This window comes from Motacilla alba, chromosome 11 (genome assembly GCF_015832195.1).
Source record: "Motacilla alba alba isolate MOTALB_02 chromosome 11, Motacilla_alba_V1.0_pri, whole genome shotgun sequence".
Taxonomy (NCBI): Eukaryota; Metazoa; Chordata; class Aves; order Passeriformes; family Motacillidae; genus Motacilla; species Motacilla alba.
Genome location: NC_052026.1, coordinates 15,557,802 through 15,575,075, shown reverse-complemented (window position 1 = coordinate 15,575,075; position 17,274 = coordinate 15,557,802). Strand labels below are relative to the sequence as shown.

Sequence of the window (17,274 nt, the reverse complement as noted above, 5' to 3'; positions counted from 1 at the left end):
GAAATAGGTCAGGTGAAGATGAGCAAGATTGCCCAGCCTTAACTCCTTTGCTACTCTTTTTAACCACTAAAGACTACAACCAGTACAGCATAAGACTGAAGAAAACAACAGCTTTAAAATAGGTGCAGCTGTTATAAAGAATTTTTCCTGTTAATATTTGGGATAGTCATTATATCTGGGATGAGATAACTTGGACAAATCAACAAGTTAAGATAAATAGTTTTGATTTCTTTGTTTGTTTATGGAAAAAACACACATTTGCTTAAGAATGTTGGAGAGGTGATTTTGTCTCTTGATCCAAAAAGTGATTAATAGTAGGGCAGGCAGACATACAGTTGGAATTTGACCACACAGGACAGAGTTCATGAGACAAATTCAACCCTGCTTTAAATATTACATGGTCTAATGAGCCTCAGTATTTAGTTATTTTCTTAAATGTCTGCCTTGCAGACACCTCAGATCTGGAGTCGGAACATCCAGCTGTGCTCTTGCTGCTTCTCACAACACACTGTAATTAGAACGTGCTGATAACTCGGTTGATGCATGAGAGATAAAAATCCATTCTACCTCATGCTGGTGGTAAAAACGTGGTTTCATCAGGAAAGAGAGCAAATATGAATTAAAAACACACTGAAGACAACAGTATCATTTTCACCAACACAGTCCTCTGACATCACCGACAGCAGCGTGTGTTGAACTCTGCTGCTTTATCCCTGGCATGGCATTGATCTCAGCCATGAGTCAGGACTCAGTGGTACCAGACACTGCAGAGAATAAAAAAAATAAAATATTCACAGGCCTGGCAAGAAATCCTCATGTTGAGAAACCATCTACCCAGTGGCTCCTGCAGCAGAGCAATTCGTGGAGAGCTCCTGCTGCTCCAGAGTCAAGCCTCTAACGGAGCCAATTTTTCTCCTGCATCCTGGGATAAACTTGTCACACAGCTTTGTTTTTATGAGCAGGGGACATGACATCTAGTCAAGTTTTCCATGCTAAGAATTTCATGTTACATATTGTTAAAGATGACTGAAATAGGTTATGTACACATCTAAATGAGTGAACTTTTACCTTTCCTATTGCAAGTTATCCGTGACATCCTTGGAAATCATTGACTTCTCAGCTATTGACATTGGTGGGGGAAGGGGAAAAGGGTTCATCTTGCAAGAAATGCTGACTCAGAGATTTCTCAAGAAAATCTACTTTCTTAGCTGAAGAAGGAAGATTCATTCTTTGTTCATCTTGGTGAAATCTAATTGTGATATTTATATTCTGTATTAATTTGATTCAGTAAAGATTTCCAACATAGGCAAAGAAGCCAATCGTAATAATTTGTTCTGAAGCTTTTATTACTGTTGTGTTTTGAATGCAGGTATTAAAACAGCAGTGGAGCAGCAGATGCTATCCCTTGCATATTGTTAAAGATGCTACCTATGCAATTCCTAAAAGCATGAGCCCTTCTAATGGGAGGAAGCAGCAAAACACCCATTGACTGCAGCTAGTTATAGATTTCATCAAGTAAATATGGGGCAGTGCTACTTGCTGGGGAACAAAGTCATTTGCAAGGAATAGTTTACAGGAGCTTTTGCTTCTCCTTTGTACTTTTTACTTTACAAAACAGAGTTGAATTCCACATATAAAAGTGACTGCTTTGCATTAAAAATAAGTTTTCCTTTCAAGATGAACAAGCCTGCTTAAAAAGAAGAGACATTTGGTACCAGTAGCTGTGATTTAGTGAATATTTTTTCTACTTTTTCAAGTGCTCATTACAATTCCGACTTATTTTATAGCAATATCACACAATAAACATTTCTTTTCTGATTAAGGGATTGAAGGAGAACTGAATTATAAACAGTATTAATATAAGAGGGAATTTCTATCCTGTGCTCTGTAGGCCTGAGTTTATATGACCTTAAACAATCAGTCTGAAGAAGTGACATCAGCTGCTGTACACATTCCACATTACTGAGGAATTAAATTAAGCAGCTTTAATATCTGTGAAATGGCACAGGCCTGAAAGAGAATCGTTCCAATTTATGGACTTTGTATCTGATTTACTAGTGCATGTCTAGCAATTTCAGAGCCACCAATTGCTTTAAGACCACCTCCAAAGTGTTTTTATCACTTACAGTAAATGTGCTAACATAATGTTTTAATTAAACATTTAAAGTGCATCAAACAAATTTATTGATGCTGCCAGAAAAAAAAAAAAAAAAAAAGAAAGATAGAAAGAAGAAGAAGAAATTTTGTGATTTGCAAAATAAACCAATCTCCACACGGTTTTGTGACCCTGGCAAGATTGGTCTTAAACATTTCAGCTAGCAGCTATAAATTAACAAAAAGATTCCCCTCTCCTCCAGTTCCCTCATTTTCCATCCCCAAGCTTCAAATCATACTTTGTGCATAAAAACATGGTAAGAGCTTTTTGAAAGCTATTCAGCTATAATATCAAATGGTTGTGAACACTGCATTTATTTTTTCTCCTTGAACATAGGCCTGATATTGAAAAGATATAAAAGTCCCAGCAGCACTTTATACTGATGTTGGCATTAAAAATGCTTTTTCTGTTAGTGAGAGAGGAGTTCCCCCTTAAAAAAATAAAAGCCAATACCAGGCCTATCAAAACTTTATCATCCTGTTACCACTTTGGCACTGCATTAAAATATTCACAACTGAAGCTTGTTTTCATTAAAAATCCTTTTCCATCCTGCACAGGGGATCACAGTCCTGACACAGATCCAGAATTCTTCTAACCATTTAAAAAGGAGAAAAGCAAGCATTGCATTCACATCACCTGAAGAAAAAAAAAATAAAAAAACAAAACAAAACCACATTCAGATTAGGTCCCAGTTTGCTCCCAGCTGGGCACTTGCAGAGATGATGTGTGGTGGCAGGGGCAGCCGTGGTTTCTCCTCACCACCTCCTGCAGCTCTGCCCATCTCCTCCCAGGAAGGTGCACCTCGGGCACCGTGGCACAGCAGCTCAGGGCAGAGAGGCTTTTTGCAGAGGGCTAAATTGTGATTTATGCTTTATGGCACCAAAACTACGGGCATGTTATTTGTGTAACATAACATAGCTTAGGTTTTCCTAGCAAGGGGAAGAGTGTTTTGTCTTCCTGAGTAAGCATTCATTTTGGAGACAGATAATCATGGCAGGTTTGGTTTCCTACATATCTTTCCTTACATCTGTCATTGTGTATGAGAGAATAGCTAAATACACTGGGTCATAATATGAATGGAAAGCATCTTTCCATACCAAAGAGTCTCAAGGATTCTGGTGCCTGGAGATGGGATTCTAAGAAACTCTTGTTAAGGTCAGTACTGCTGCTAGCAAGCTGATATACAAATGTAGAGTACATTTCATGTATATTATTATATTATATTATACTGTATTACATATCATCTGCAATTCAATTTGCTCTATTTGTTCTAACATGGTAACTATAAACATCATGTGGTTGGAAAGGAAATGAGCAAGGAACCCCATAACCATTGGAGCTGCCAGGAAACAAAAGTCAAGGCAAAACTCCATGGCAGAGCTGAGAACTGGCTGTTCCTGGGAGACTAATCTTACCTTTGTTAAAAAAAAAAAGAAAAAAAATTGAAAAAAAAAAAGACAAGTGAGTTCATCATGTGGGATCAGAACCCTCATTTTTGGGCATCATTCAATCATGGGCTGCATGAAAGCTGTCGTGTCATCTATCATGATGCAGGATAATCCTTTCAGTGTGGTAATTCAGTGATGCGAGAGCCACCACTAACCCTTCGTCCTTTGTGCTCTTTTGTCACGTCCTGAGTCACCCCAGCTTTGCTTCACTGCACCTCAGAAGACAAATCTACTGCAGGCTCATGGCAGCTGTGGCTCACGGTTACCTTGTGGTCCACATCTATTTTTGTATCTGTTGTCTCCTGTTTTATATTTAGCTCTTTGGGCATTCTAGAATTTAGCATAATGGAGCTCAATCAATGATGTGAGCCACTGAGCAGTGACACAGTGTGACTATGAAAAAATAATAATTGTGGCTTTCAGCATCAAGGTGGAGACATTTTTCTAGAGAAAAGAAATAAAGACCTCAGAAGAAGGGTGCAGCATTTCTCTTCATATCACTTCATCGCGCATGATTTACCATTGTGTTCTAGGGGACTGATTTTCAAAAAGAATGAATTTTGCATTAAATTCTGAGTATGGTTGCTGCAGAAGATACGATATTTGCCTATTCAGATGATGAGCTGGATGCATAAGTGATCACATCAATGAGTAATATGCACATTCAGTCATGAGAAAAAATTTGCATGCCCTTTAAAGGCCTAAAAGTTGAACATCTGGCCTTTTCTGTGGCACCTCAATTTTTTATCAATGTCTTCCCTTCTTTGAAAGGTTTATTCCTAAAACAGTCAGATCCTCACAGGCTGGATACAACATTCACTGCACCCTGTTCACAAATGAGCCAGGCTCAGATGTGGTGAGCATGACTTTAATTGTTCTGCATTACAGAGGTGATGTTTACCACAAAGTCCTTGAATTGCACGTGACTGGACACTCGTGAGTGCTGTACTGAGGACAGTCTGTGTTCTGTCCAAATGAAAAGTTTCATTAAACCTCTGTAGCACGTGCCTTAGGTAGAGTTGACAGCCAAAGGGAATCAGATGGCATCTTTTTCCTCCTCACCAGCTCTTGTGTTTTCCATAAATAAATAGTTAATTGTCAGTATGAATTACAAGGAAAGAACACCAAAAATGAGATAAAACTAAGTACCAGGTACTGCTCATTTCCTCTCAGTTTTTTCTGCTCTCCTATCTGATGTCCCATCCCTGAGGTTTCTGCTGGGTTTTCTGGTGAGACCAATAGCTTCAACTTTCCAGGATATTGTATATTTTTTTCATATCTTACTAATCTGGACACATGGTGATGAAAACTGCTTCTAACCAGAAAGTCTGATGTACTAAGCACTTTTCTTGTCTGTTTACTACTACCTAGCTGATGCTGAAGAGCATTGATATGCTATGAGTGTTCCCTCCTCAGAGCAGGACTCACATATCTCATCTTCATTTCTGTAATTTTGCCCTTGCCCCAACCACTGCAAGCCTCTAAAGAAGTTTGGATTTGGGCTGTGAAGCTATGAGTCATAGCAATATTTTCACACATCCCAGTATATTAGTTAGGGGACTTGTGAAACAGAGGAAGGACAGAGTGTTATTAGTTGAAATTCCCAAATGAAGGGCCAAACGTTGAAAAACTTCCTCTGTTTTTATCCAGCCTCAGATGAGGCAAAATTCTTATGTAGCATCAATGAAGAGGTACCTACTAAGTAATGAAAGAGGGTTTTCTACTGCATTCTATTCACTTTCAGTCTGGGTGGCAATGCTGGGGCTCATGGCTTTCAGGTGCCCTGCCTGGGGTTTGCAGGACTAATATCCAGAACTTTTAACCCCATTTTTATGCTTCAAATTGTGAAGATTTGGAGGCCCAGCTTCTACCCTTGGCAGCTGCCATCCCAGTCCAAAATCAAGGAGGATGGCTCTCTCCAAACCTGGGTATTGTTAAAGCAGGTGATCGGGAAGATAATGAGGGGGTTTACGTGTCCTCCTCACTTCGGCAGACTTTGCATGCTTGTACTTCTGACCCCAAGATCAAGTTCCAGATAGTGATGTATGCAAAGTTTAGTTATCTTTCAGAGAAGCCACCAGAAGCCTAAAACTGATTTTTTTTTCCCCATGAGGAAATCCCGTAGCAGCCCTCCTCTGCTCAGATAACTGCAGCTTTGCAGCACCTTTGCTGTGAACAGGCATCAGAGGACTTCTTGCTGGTGGCTGGCCAGCAGGCAGAATGAAACTTCTATGAAAACAGAAAAATCAAAAAGAGGGGTCTGGGAAAGGGCAGACACTCGGGAACAGTCACCTCCACTGAGCTGACAACAGCTTGCCCAGCTGAGGCTTGGCGTGAAGTGTTTACTCATCTGCCTTAGCCCTGGAAAACGAAAAGGAGGTTAAAAATTAATCTGTGCAGCTGGCAACTGCTGGAGTGGGTTGACATGGTGGTGCAAATTTTTTCTATTACCAGGAACGCTATGTAGCAGCAGAGTGAGCAGGCATCAGGGTTCACATGTGGTGGTAGCTTGACCCGTGCAATACAAGGCACTACATGACCTTTGTGGAGTGAAGTGCCCTTTTTTGTACTGACCTGTTTAATTTTGGTGACACAAAGGTGTGGGTATCCCGATTCTTCTGAGAGGGTGCCCACCCAGCTGCAGCTAGCTTTTCATTCCCAGCTGTACTTGCAGAATAATGTGGCACAATGGATATCTTTCCTTTAAATTTGAAAGGCTAGATTTACTAATGGCAGGCTCTTTGAGTCATCTGGAAAACTACAGAAACCTTATGGTATATCACCTGTTTATTAGTGGCTCCTAGAGCTTGATTTTGGATCATATCTCACAAAAGGACTTTGCCAGGTGCTGCTGGAATCATCTTTAGGCTGAACCTTGAATTTCAGGCAGATAAAAAAATGAATCCCTGTTAGAAGAGACTGCAGGGGATTGAATCTAAACCTGCTGGGGCTAAACTAACACCAGAAAGTGCTAGCCTGCCACTGCAAGAGGCCAGTCTCTAAGTAGTTTGGTAGTTACCTTAACAGCTATAAAAGGTGTAAATCTGTAGAGAGGACAGAAAGAATAAAGAGAGAAACTGCCCTACCTGTCTCCTGCTCCACGGGGAATAACACAAGCTGCATTCACAGTAACTGATCCTAGTAACTGCTCTAAATGGAGAGGAAAAAGCTGTGGCTGAAATGTCTGTACAAATTACAGGGAGACAAACCTGTATCTCCAACTCTCTCTCGAATTCTTGTGCTGCACCACTGCTAAAGAACTTTAAGCCCCTTTGTATGACATAGAAAATATGCAACTAAACAACTTTAGGCATAGGAAGACCTCTTCAGCAGCACCACGAGGTTATTACTGTCTCCCAGAATAATACATGCAGTGCTGTGTGATAGGTGTGTATTGCCTTAAAAAAAACATATCAGACTTTACATTTAGAAGAGGCAAGAGACCACCTTCTTTGTGTTATGAATACAGGTAGTTGTAGAAATGTGCTCACACCCTGAGCAGATGGTTCCTGGGGCACAGGGAATAGTTTTTTTGCTTTTCACAAGCCAAGCTGGAACTCGCAGCAGAGGAGAATAAAGCTGAAACATTTCAGATATTCGGAGCACATCACGTGTGGCCATTAGGGCAGGATTAAACAAACATAATTAGAGAAAGTCCTTCTGAAAGATAGTTCTGCTAAAGGATTCGAGTGCACACCTATTCTGCGCCCTGCTTGAAGTCCTAATGCTGCTCCACTGCTAGAAGCAAATGCCTTTTGAAGGCAGCACAGAGCCACCGAGCAGTCGCTTAGCTTTATAGTTTGCTAGCTGCATGTCATCTTTGAAGGCTGGGAAATTGCAGAGGCAGTACCGTGATTCCCAGCCGAGTGAAGCAGACACTTGACACATTTCATCCCTTGCAATTAAGGGAGAAAAGCAGAATCAGGGGAAAATTGAAGCAGCATTTTAGCAATAGACCACTCCCTTATCAAGATGAAGTACAAGCATAGATATATGCAGGATGGATGCTAAGCACAGACAGTAATAAATGCATGTGAACTTTGCATTAGAAAGCCTCACACTTAGAAGACTTCTTTTATTGCTCTTAGTCATTTACACACATCCTTCTAAAGCGAGGAAGCTCAAACATAATCAAACCCTGCGTGCAAATTACCAAGTCAAATGCTGTTGTTCTGTTCTGTTGTCTTTTAATAACAGAGCGCAAACTTCCCAGTGCAAAAATACAATCTTGTGATAAAATGACTAATACATGACTAAAGCCAGTTTCCATTGTGCAGGCATAGCTCTGGGGATCATTTGTTTTTCATGGTAGATCCCTCAGACAGTGAATTCCTCTGGTGGTTGGGATTATATTAATGACCAAGACTGTTAGTCACCTCAAGGGAGCTGAAATAGGATGCCACTCTGGTTGCCATTATTAATTCCAACTGCAGGTGTGAAAATTAATTTCATGGGTATTTTTATCATTTCCTTTTAGTTAAGGATTAGAGTTTCCGAATGACCCAGACTCCGGATGGAGACAAATCTGAACCAGGTCTGCCCAGCACTCCCGTAACAGTGGACCAATTCTGATGGTGTAGGAGGGGAAAAAAATGGGGTATGAGGCTTTCCATCCCTCGCTTGAAGACAATTAATGGCACTGAAAGATATCAGATGTCATAATGACATACACTTCTTTGCACCAAGACTCTGTAAAGCAATCCAGTAAATTGCAGGTTGTTTTCATTTCTGTGAAAGAATAACACATTTGCCAATCGTGGGAGAAAAAAAAAAGAAGTTAAATATATCAAACCAAATCAAATGTAGCTGATTAGAAAGCTACAGTTTCCATTTGCTGGCACGGGTACTGTTTTCACATAGATTTTCTGACAGATGCTGCTATATCTCCATAGTCAAGACAGCTCCAGCAGCCAAGCTCCTGCCTGGCGTCCTTAACCATAGGTGGAGTTGGGCTGTTGAATTTGGGGAATGGGAGGGGAATGGCTGGGAGGTGAGCTGGCTCACCTTGGCTGGAGAGGGCAGGAGCTGGAGTCAGCTGGATCCGTTAAGGAGAGACAGATTGGGAAGGAGGAAACCCCCCCCTGCTTCTCCCCCTCCCCATGATTAAACCTCAACTCCTGCCAGTTGAACTGGCAAAGGTGTTGGCTCCAAAGCTGTCCTGTATTCACCGATACCTCCTCCTGCCAGAGCCCCGTGAGTAATGCTCAGAAGATAAGCAGGTTAGGCCAGATTCAGTCAGATAATTAAGGCTTGGAGGTAATGTAAGATCCTTAGGTGCTCTTGCATACATGCTGCTCATCCGGGGTTTGGATTTATAACTCATAACCACCTTCCATCCGACAGCTTTCCTCATGTCTGGGGCATCTTTGCCGTGCGGGCAAGCGCTGTGCCTGCCCCAGAGATGGACGGACAGACAGACAGAAGCCGCGCCCGGGGGTGCAGGGCTCGGAGCTCCCTCCCCGTCCGCGTCGCAGCCATCAGCCCTCCATCTCTCTCGAAGTGTCTCTTCTTATCGCTGCCATGCGAGGTTTCCCCGGCCCGATCCCTGTCCCCCTGCCCCTCCCGGAGCCGCTTCCAGCCGCGCCATCCCAGCGCTCAGCGGGGAGAAGCTGCCGCTTGGAATTGGCTTCGCTCTCGCCCTCCCTCCCCGCGCCGGGTGACCCTCCCCGCTCGGAGCTGCCAGAGCCGCGGGGCTCGACGCCAGCCCTCCTCTGTTATAATGAACCTTTTTAGGTCATGCAAGCCAAGAACCTTGTGTTGCTAAAGACCCCATCAGTTACTTTAAGCAGTTATCGTATTTTACTGTTTACAGGGAGTAAGTCCAGAGCATGGCGCTCAGCCCATCGCATGCAGCACCGTTTATCACCAAAAATTAATGAGTTTGTGCCATCTCGCACTTCAAGGCATTAAATCACGGTTTTGTTTAAAATTTACTGAAGTTCACAACTTTTAATAAAGACCATCTCAACCTTCACAGTTACACATCAAAACATCATGTCAGAATCATGCCCTCCTCACTGTTTACTGACGGCTGACTTCAAGAAAGAGACAGCATATGAAATTCACTTATTTTTTCATGCTGCCACTGCAACCATTCTTACTGTTGAAACAACTTAATGCAGAGCAGAAGGGAAAAAAGCAGCAGTATTTTTTCTGAGATAAATAGATACAAATGCAGTGTGCATATTGCAGGACATTATCAGGATAGCTCATAACATTAATGTAAACATTTTATTCTCTCCCCTTAACTGATGCTAGTTTTCTGTTTCTCTAGAGTTTTCAGTTTTATTTGTGCAAGAATTTTTACCTGATTCTCCATTTACCCACTTCAGCTAATTTCAGAGAAAACACCACACGGTATAGCTGAACATGCTCACCCAGGTTATAAATGACAAATTCCATCATAAAGCTGTATAAAAATCTTTATTGCAACTTAAGTCTTTATTTCTTTTAAATGAATAGATTTTTTTTTAGCATCAAAATGTCTTCATTGATTTTTACATTTAGGCGAAAGCTGTTCATGAAAATTAGTAAAGTAGGACATGCATCAGGGAACAAGCACAGTGCAAACCTGGTGATGCCAACCTTTAGCCACGTCTCAGAGTCACTTGCAGCTTTCCAGTTGCACCTCTGCGCTGTCTTCCCTTCAGAGGGAGAAACTGCCTCTAGATCATACAATGTTATTTGCAATATTTCTAGCATTTTATGAACGTTATAAATGAGCAATGAAAATATCCTGATTGCTAAAAAGTCATCACTTCATTTGGATTCAGAGTAGACAGAGCAAACTCACACACTCAAGCGTAGCACCGATGCTGCATTTTCCATATAGTGACTGTCAGGCACTTCCAGGGAATAAACTAGAAGCAGCTGCTAAAACCTCACAATTCCTAGAGCTAAAACACAAACCCTCTTGGATGTGACACAAAAGCAACCAAAATGTGTGTTTAAGCCTGTCTTTTCAAGGTACATTTTTTCTAATTTAGCCACAGAAACTTTACAGACAACTGAATAGAGGTTGTTTATTCATGATCTAGGCAGAATGGCCAAATAGGAGACTGTATAGGGAAATAAATATTTTTTATTTTCTCACCTTCTGCAGCTTTGAAATGCAGCAAGTCTGGTGGATTCGGTAACACTAATACAAAACTGAAAAGTGAAGAGAGGAGAAGCAAGTCTCATTAAGAGGGAGAATTCTACATAAAATATACTGGAGCTGATGGAGGAAAGGAAGAGACAGCCAAGATGTTCAGCTGCAAGTGGAGTCCAATTTGATGCTCAGCATGAGTTTAAAGGGAAGATTTTCTCAGCCTTAAAATAAAAGAGCAGTATTGGATGCGTACGGGGCAGAAAACTGTCGTCACAGAAATGGATTGTGCCGGGCTTGGGAAAAGCGAGAGTGGCAAAAGTAGCTCATTTTGCTGTGCTACATTTATAGATGTGCTCATTTGAATGCTCCCAGGAGGACCAGCTTTCTGTGTCCAGGCAAAATTATACAGGCACCCCACCACGCCGCATCCCAGTGCTAAAACCTCAGCATGAAGGAGCTCCACCACAGCTTTGCCTTTGGATTTTGGGGAGCAGACCTGATTTCCTGCCAGCAGATCTGCTGCTGTCTTTCTTTCATTTCTTGTAGGATCAGCCCTCTGACATAAACAAATTGCTAACATCAAGGACCTGATCCTGCTTCCACCGAAATCAATACAAGTTTTGTCATTGGTTTCAATGGGATCAAGGATTCAATCCCACCGTTTTTGAAGTCAATAGGGTTGGGGTTTTCTCTGAATAAGCAAGGTTGTGTTGATACTGCAGAATGGGCCTAAATTATATTGATTATTGGGACATAAACCCAAGCATAAAAACAGGATTAGGGGAAAGGGAAATGTATGAGAAAGTGAGTGTAGAGCAGCATCCATTCCTGGTGTGCAGCAGGTCAGCAGGAGCTCGGCCGGAGCAAAGGCTGCAGTGGCACAGCACCAGGGAGCCAAGTCCACCAGAAAATTTTGGGGGGAAGAGAGAGAATAAATTCATCCAGGACATACTTTGTCATCTGCTCCTTCTAAAGCAAACCTTTGAGTCACTCATCCTTTATTAAAAATAAACAAAGCATCGACAGAAGAAATTATTGTCACATAGACACACACATAATTGTTTCTGCTTCTTCGCTGTTCCTTCTTTTCCCTCTTCTCTGATGCAGGGTTGTTCTGTGTTCCTGTAACAACTACTGGCAAATCAGAATTTATTGTACATATGTTTGTGTTCCACTTAATAAAAAATATACTTATATTTTCAGATAAACTTTGTTAGTAATTCATGAGGTAAGTGACTATTTATGCTAATAAGGGAGAAATATATTCTCAAGCATAATGTATTACATAAATTTGAATGCAAAATGTTCAATTATGAAGTAAATACAGGTAATGCAAACAGTAAATTACATCCAATAAAAATATATAAAGAATGTGTCTTCAAAGAGAGAGAGGCTTTTATTTGCATCTGTGAGTTGTTTAAAGAGAAAAGAATTAATAAATACTGAATTACTCTTATGATGATTTAGCTCATAATTCAGCAATCCATAACGACTCCCAGTAATCAGACTGTTGTTTCATACCCTCCAATATAAGGCAGGACTGTTTCCTCAGCAATTTTATCCCTACCAGATTATCTCGTCTGATTCTATTAATTCTCTCCCATAAATCTGCTAACAGTGATATGTGATTTACTTACCCTGTTAACTGATCTGAAGACTGTTAAAAGGATTTATCTAGCTCTGCACCTAGGAGCAGTTTATGCCTTATCACTCTGTTACCCTGCAGAAGTCTTCCTGAAATAAGTTTGGCTGGTTTCATAGTTAAATTCAGCGGACACTGTTTAGTTCCACACCATAAAATAAGACACTAGATAAACAAAAGGAGCAGTAACTGTACTTCACGTGTTGGTCTTGATACGTGTTTAAGTTATAACAAATGACTCTGTGAGTCCATATAACACGAAAGCTGCACGTTTGCTCCTGCTGGATGTGGTGTGTGGGACAGGCACACGCGCTCCAGCGGTGCAAGCTCTGCCTCTGCTGCTGGCGTGCTCCACACAGGCCGACCCCAGAGGCTCTGGAGTTAATGTTTCACGTCCCCCTGCACGGTCTGTCAGAAAACTCTCCCACAATAAATATACATTAGTTTGGAGGCTCATGAACCAGGTCAGCAGCACACTGGGAGCGAGCAGGGCTCCACGGGTACGCTGTCGAACGGAGATGCTTGAAAACAAACTGGAGCAAGAAGCTGTGAGAGGGACAGAGGAGTTTTCCCTCTGCCTGGCTCGGGGCAGGATTGTTACAAACAGTGCTGGGAAAAGGGAGAAGTCTCAGGGAATTGGCCTGCGATAATTGTGGAAAAACTGGAGACTGAATAGCTCTAATTGAAATGAAAGTGTGTGATTGTTATGGAAGAAACACTGTTAATAGAGGACTGTAAATGTTTAGACACCCATTGTGAATAACCAAATAATAAAGAAAAATACTACTAAATCGAGAATTATATACTGTAGGGAGGAGAATGTTGCTTCTGAAGGTTATCCAAAAATTGCTAATAATCTTTTTTCTCTGCTGCACTGAACAGTAGAGACATTTTGGTGCAGCAGTGCTGTGTAACAATCACACAAGAACAATATTGTACAACTAATAATTTTACTCACTGCTCTGGTAGGTCAGAGCTTCAATTAATTTGCAGTACTTGCTTACACTGGTATCAATTAAGAGATGGTCCCCATTAGCTCACACAATTTCATACTCTTTGTCTAGAGTTCAGAGTTTAGTCAGGAAATTTACTCGTTTGCAAATGTAGCACTTTGAATCTTCACATCCAAACAAACTATTTAATGGGACTGGAGCCACATTTCTATAGCCATCTACCACACGGCCTAGGGAAATACTACAACTGTACATTCTGAAATGCAATCACCTTTTCATTTAAAAATATTAGCACACACTTTATGTCTCTCCCAGGTAAGCATGTTAAGGGGTATATAGTTCCACATTCATCTTGCTCAGGAGAAAAAAAAAATCAGAGAATTGGCCTATCCTGGGGGGATTTATGCTGTGTGCCTGAAGTTTTGTTGATTTCAACAAAGTGAAGAAATAGGAAAGTCAGCCCGAGCAGTTAGCTCGCAGTAACTTTGTCAAGGATCGCCATCTCTAAGATGAAGCTGCAGATGTGCACGGCTCTGTGCGTGCGGGTATGTTGCGGGACGGTGCACAACTGTATTTTGATTTTGTTAGAAACGTTGGAAGCATTTTTTATCTTTACAGAATTGCCACTATGATAATTTCTAGATCTAGTTATCTTCCTAAATTTTCAGTATGCCCTACCCCTTCAGCTGCCAGGAACAGTACATGCTGTATGACTTTCAGATGTTAGTACTGGCACTCACACTGATAATGGCATAGTCAGAAGACGTTATCCATTCGTAAATCCACTCGCCAAATGCTATTTCCTAAGCAGAGATTCTTTGGCTATTGCAAATGATGACTTTCACAGTCGGTGAAAAATCACCCAGAGCCTTGCCTGCACCTACAGAGTGATACCCTGAGCGGGGTTATAAATAGCAAACTCTGGGGGGGAAGGGACCGGGCGAGGGGAGAAGGGAGGATTTGAAGTACAATGTTCAAGAAGCAGGTTTAATATATGACCAAGTGTCAGAAGTCAGGTTTCTGAGAATTACTTTTCAGATAAACAACTTTATAGCACCGCACTTAATCTTACTTACTAGAGACATCTCATTTATCACGGAATTACAAGTAACTTTAATTCTATCGATATTCCCATAAAGCCCGGTCGGAAAATCGAGCCTGGCAGCCCCGGAGGCTGCGGATCTCCCTAGCCCGAGATGGGACGCGGCGGGTGCAGCCGGGGCCGGGCGGGACCGCGGCGGCTGCGGGGGCGGGCGGGACACGACGCGGGGGCCCGTCCCGTCCCGTCCTGTCCCGTCCCGTCCCGGCGCTCGGCACTGACCTGTGGACGAGAGATGGCGCTGTCGAGGTTCGAACCGAGCCGCTCCGCCGCTCCGCTCCAGCCGCCGCCGCTCCTCGGCCCCCGGACCGGCCCCAGCCCCCTCCCGAACGGCAAGGGGAGCTGGGGGGGAGGCGAAAGTAAATACAATTAGTTCTAAATGTATTAAATTAATTAGTCCTGGCCCGCACGCCGAGTGCGGCGGGAGGGGGTGCGGGAGGAGCGCGGGGTTTGCAAACTTGAGGGGCTCTCGCACCCCCGGGCGGGCGTGGGGGATGGAGGGATCGATGCCCCGTGCCCGTAAGAAAATAATCAATAAGTGACCGGGGCGCTGCGGGGGTGCGGAGGGATGACCCGCGGCCGGCACGGGGGAAGGGCCGCCCGCCCGTCCGCAGGTACCGCGCCGGGCACGGCGGAGCCCCGCGCTGCCTCCGCGCTGCCCGCTCCCTCCCGGGCGCTGCCGGCTCCCCCGGAGTACCGCGTCCGGCGCTCCCCCTCCCTGGTCCCGGCCGCCCGGAGCTCCCCCGCGCCCTCGGGTGCCGGGCTGGACTCAGGGGCAGCCGCGGGCACTCCGCCCCGGGGTAGGGCGCTCGCCCGCGGGCGCGCACGGTGCGGAGCGGGCCGGCGGTGGCCGAGGCGAGGCGAGCGGAGCCCGGGCGCGGTGGCGGCGGCCAGGAGGGGGTTAAGCGGGCGCTGACAGTCAGCTGAGCCCTGACTGACAGCCCGCAAAGTTTCCCTGTCGCTAGACTCTTATGCTAATGAGGCCGGGCGGCGCGCGCCCATTGGCCCGGCCCCGAGCCCGTGTCCCGCCTGACGTCACGGGCGCTATAAAACTCCGCAATGCTTTAAACTCTCCTGCCGGATCAAACCTTTAAATATTTTTCATCTTCTTGCTGTAGCTTTGAGGCCGAGTTGTTTTTTTTTTTCTCTCTCTCTTTTTTTTTAACTCTTATTATTATTGTTATTATTTTGGTTGCGATACAGACTTTGAGGTTTTTTTTGATTTTTTTTGCCTTCGCTCTCTTTCCCTCCTTCCTCCCCCGATGAACCTCTCTCCTCGCTCTGCACTTTGCAGGAGAGAGCCCAGAGGAAAAGCACCATGAAGTGTTAAAAATAACAAAACAAAACAACAACAACAACAAATTTACTCGCAACACCAGCTAACACTTCCAGCTGCGGCTCGAGAGCTGCGAAAGAGCGAGAGGAGAGAGAGAGAAGGGAGGGAGAGAGGAGGAAAAAAAAAAAAAACCCTCTATGCAAAAGGCGAATAGCGAGAGCCCCGCGCTCTGATGCATCAGCGGAGCCTCTGCGAGGGATAACGCGGAGCGGGAGAGGAGCCGCCGGGGCGGACCGGATCGGAGGCAGAGCAGGAGAGCGGAGCGGAGCTCGCCAAAAATCAAGCTGGCTCACCCGGTGGCGACTCAGAGCAGCCCCCTCGCTCCCGGAGCGCACCCTTTCTGGAGGACTCTCGGCAGCAAAAGGATGGCATCAGAGCTGGCGATGAGCAGCTCCGACCTGCCCACCAGTCCCCTGGCCATGGAATATGTTAATGACTTCGATCTGATGAAGTTTGAAGTGAAAAAGGAGCCGGTGGAGACCGATCGCATTATCAGCCAGTGCGGCCGCCTGATCGCCGGGGGATCGCTCTCCTCCACCCCGATGAGCACGCCCTGCAGCTCCGTGCCCCCGTCCCCCAGCTTCTCGGCGCCCAGCCCCGGCTCCGGCTCCGACCAGAAGACCCACCTGGAAGACTACTACTGGATGACGGGGTACCCGCAGCAGCTCAACCCGGAGGCGCTGGGCTTCAGCCCCGAGGACGCGGTGGAGGCGCTGATCAACAGCAGCCACCACCCGCTGCCCGGCGCCTTCGATGGCTATGCTAGAGGGCAGCAGCTGGCCGCGGCCGCCGGCGGCTCCGTGCCGGCCGAGGAGATGGGCTCGGCGGCCGCCGTGGTGTCGGCGGTGATCGCCGCGGCGGCGGCGCAGGGCGGCGCGCCCCACTACCACCACCACCACCACCACCCGCACCACGGCGGCGGCGGCGGCGGCGGCGGCGGCGGGCACCCCCACGCCGCGGCGCCGGGCAGCGCGCCGCCCTCCTCCGCCTCCTCGGCCGCCGGCTCCGGCTCCGGCGGCGGCGGCGGCGGCGGCGCCGGGGGGCTGCACCACCCGCACCACGGCGGCGGCGGCGGCGGCGGCGGCGGCGGCGGCGGCGGCCTCCACTTCGACGACCGCTTCTCCGACGAGCAGCTGGTGACCATGTCGGTGCGGGAGCTGAACCGGCAGCTGCGGGGCGTCAGCAAGGAAGAGGTGATCCGGCTGAAGCAGAAGAGGAGGACCCTCAAAAACAGGGGCTATGCCCAGTCCTGCCGCTTCAAGAGGGTCCAGCAGCGGCACGTCCTGGAGTCGGAGAAGAACCAGCTGCTGCAGCAAGTGGAGCACCTAAAGCAGGAGATCTCCAGGCTGGTCCGGGAGAGGGACGCCTACAAGGAAAAGTACGAGAAGCTGGTCAGCAATGGCTTCAGAGAAAACGGATCCAGCAGCGACAACCCTTCCTCTCCAGAGTTTTTCATGTGAGTTCCCACAGCCTTGCCACCTTAACTAAAAGTTCTCCGTGTGAGTTGTTGTTGGGGGCTTTGCTAGAGCCACAACCCCGCTTGCCACCTTC

General features: G+C 45.4%; 2 protein-coding genes across 5 annotated transcripts in view; one reads left to right on the top strand and one right to left on the bottom strand.

Annotated features, from left to right (window-relative positions):
• Positions 1-9,841: 9,841 nt before the first annotated feature.
• Positions 9,842-15,707, bottom strand: LOC119705769 (collagen alpha-1(III) chain-like). The gene is made up of 3 exons (XM_038148541.1): positions 15,656-15,707; positions 14,610-15,155; positions 9,842-11,824 (listed from the first exon to the last, which is right to left on the bottom strand). Exons 1-3 carry the CDS (start codon positions 15,705-15,707, stop codon positions 11,685-11,687), a joined length of 738 nt encoding a protein of 245 aa, XP_038004469.1. The 3' UTR covers positions 9,842-11,684.
• The window catches only part of MAF (MAF bZIP transcription factor), a 185,825-nt gene continuing 183,697 nt past the window's right edge, over positions 15,147-17,274 (top strand). For all 4 annotated transcript variants that reach the window (XM_038148407.1, XM_038148406.1, XM_038148408.1 and 1 more), the window contains exon 1: positions 15,147-17,179. In XM_038148407.1, coding sequence (XP_038004335.1) covers positions 16,089-17,179 — 1,091 coding nt within the window. In that variant the 5' untranslated portion in view covers positions 15,147-16,088. The remainder of the gene's footprint in view (positions 17,180-17,274) is intronic.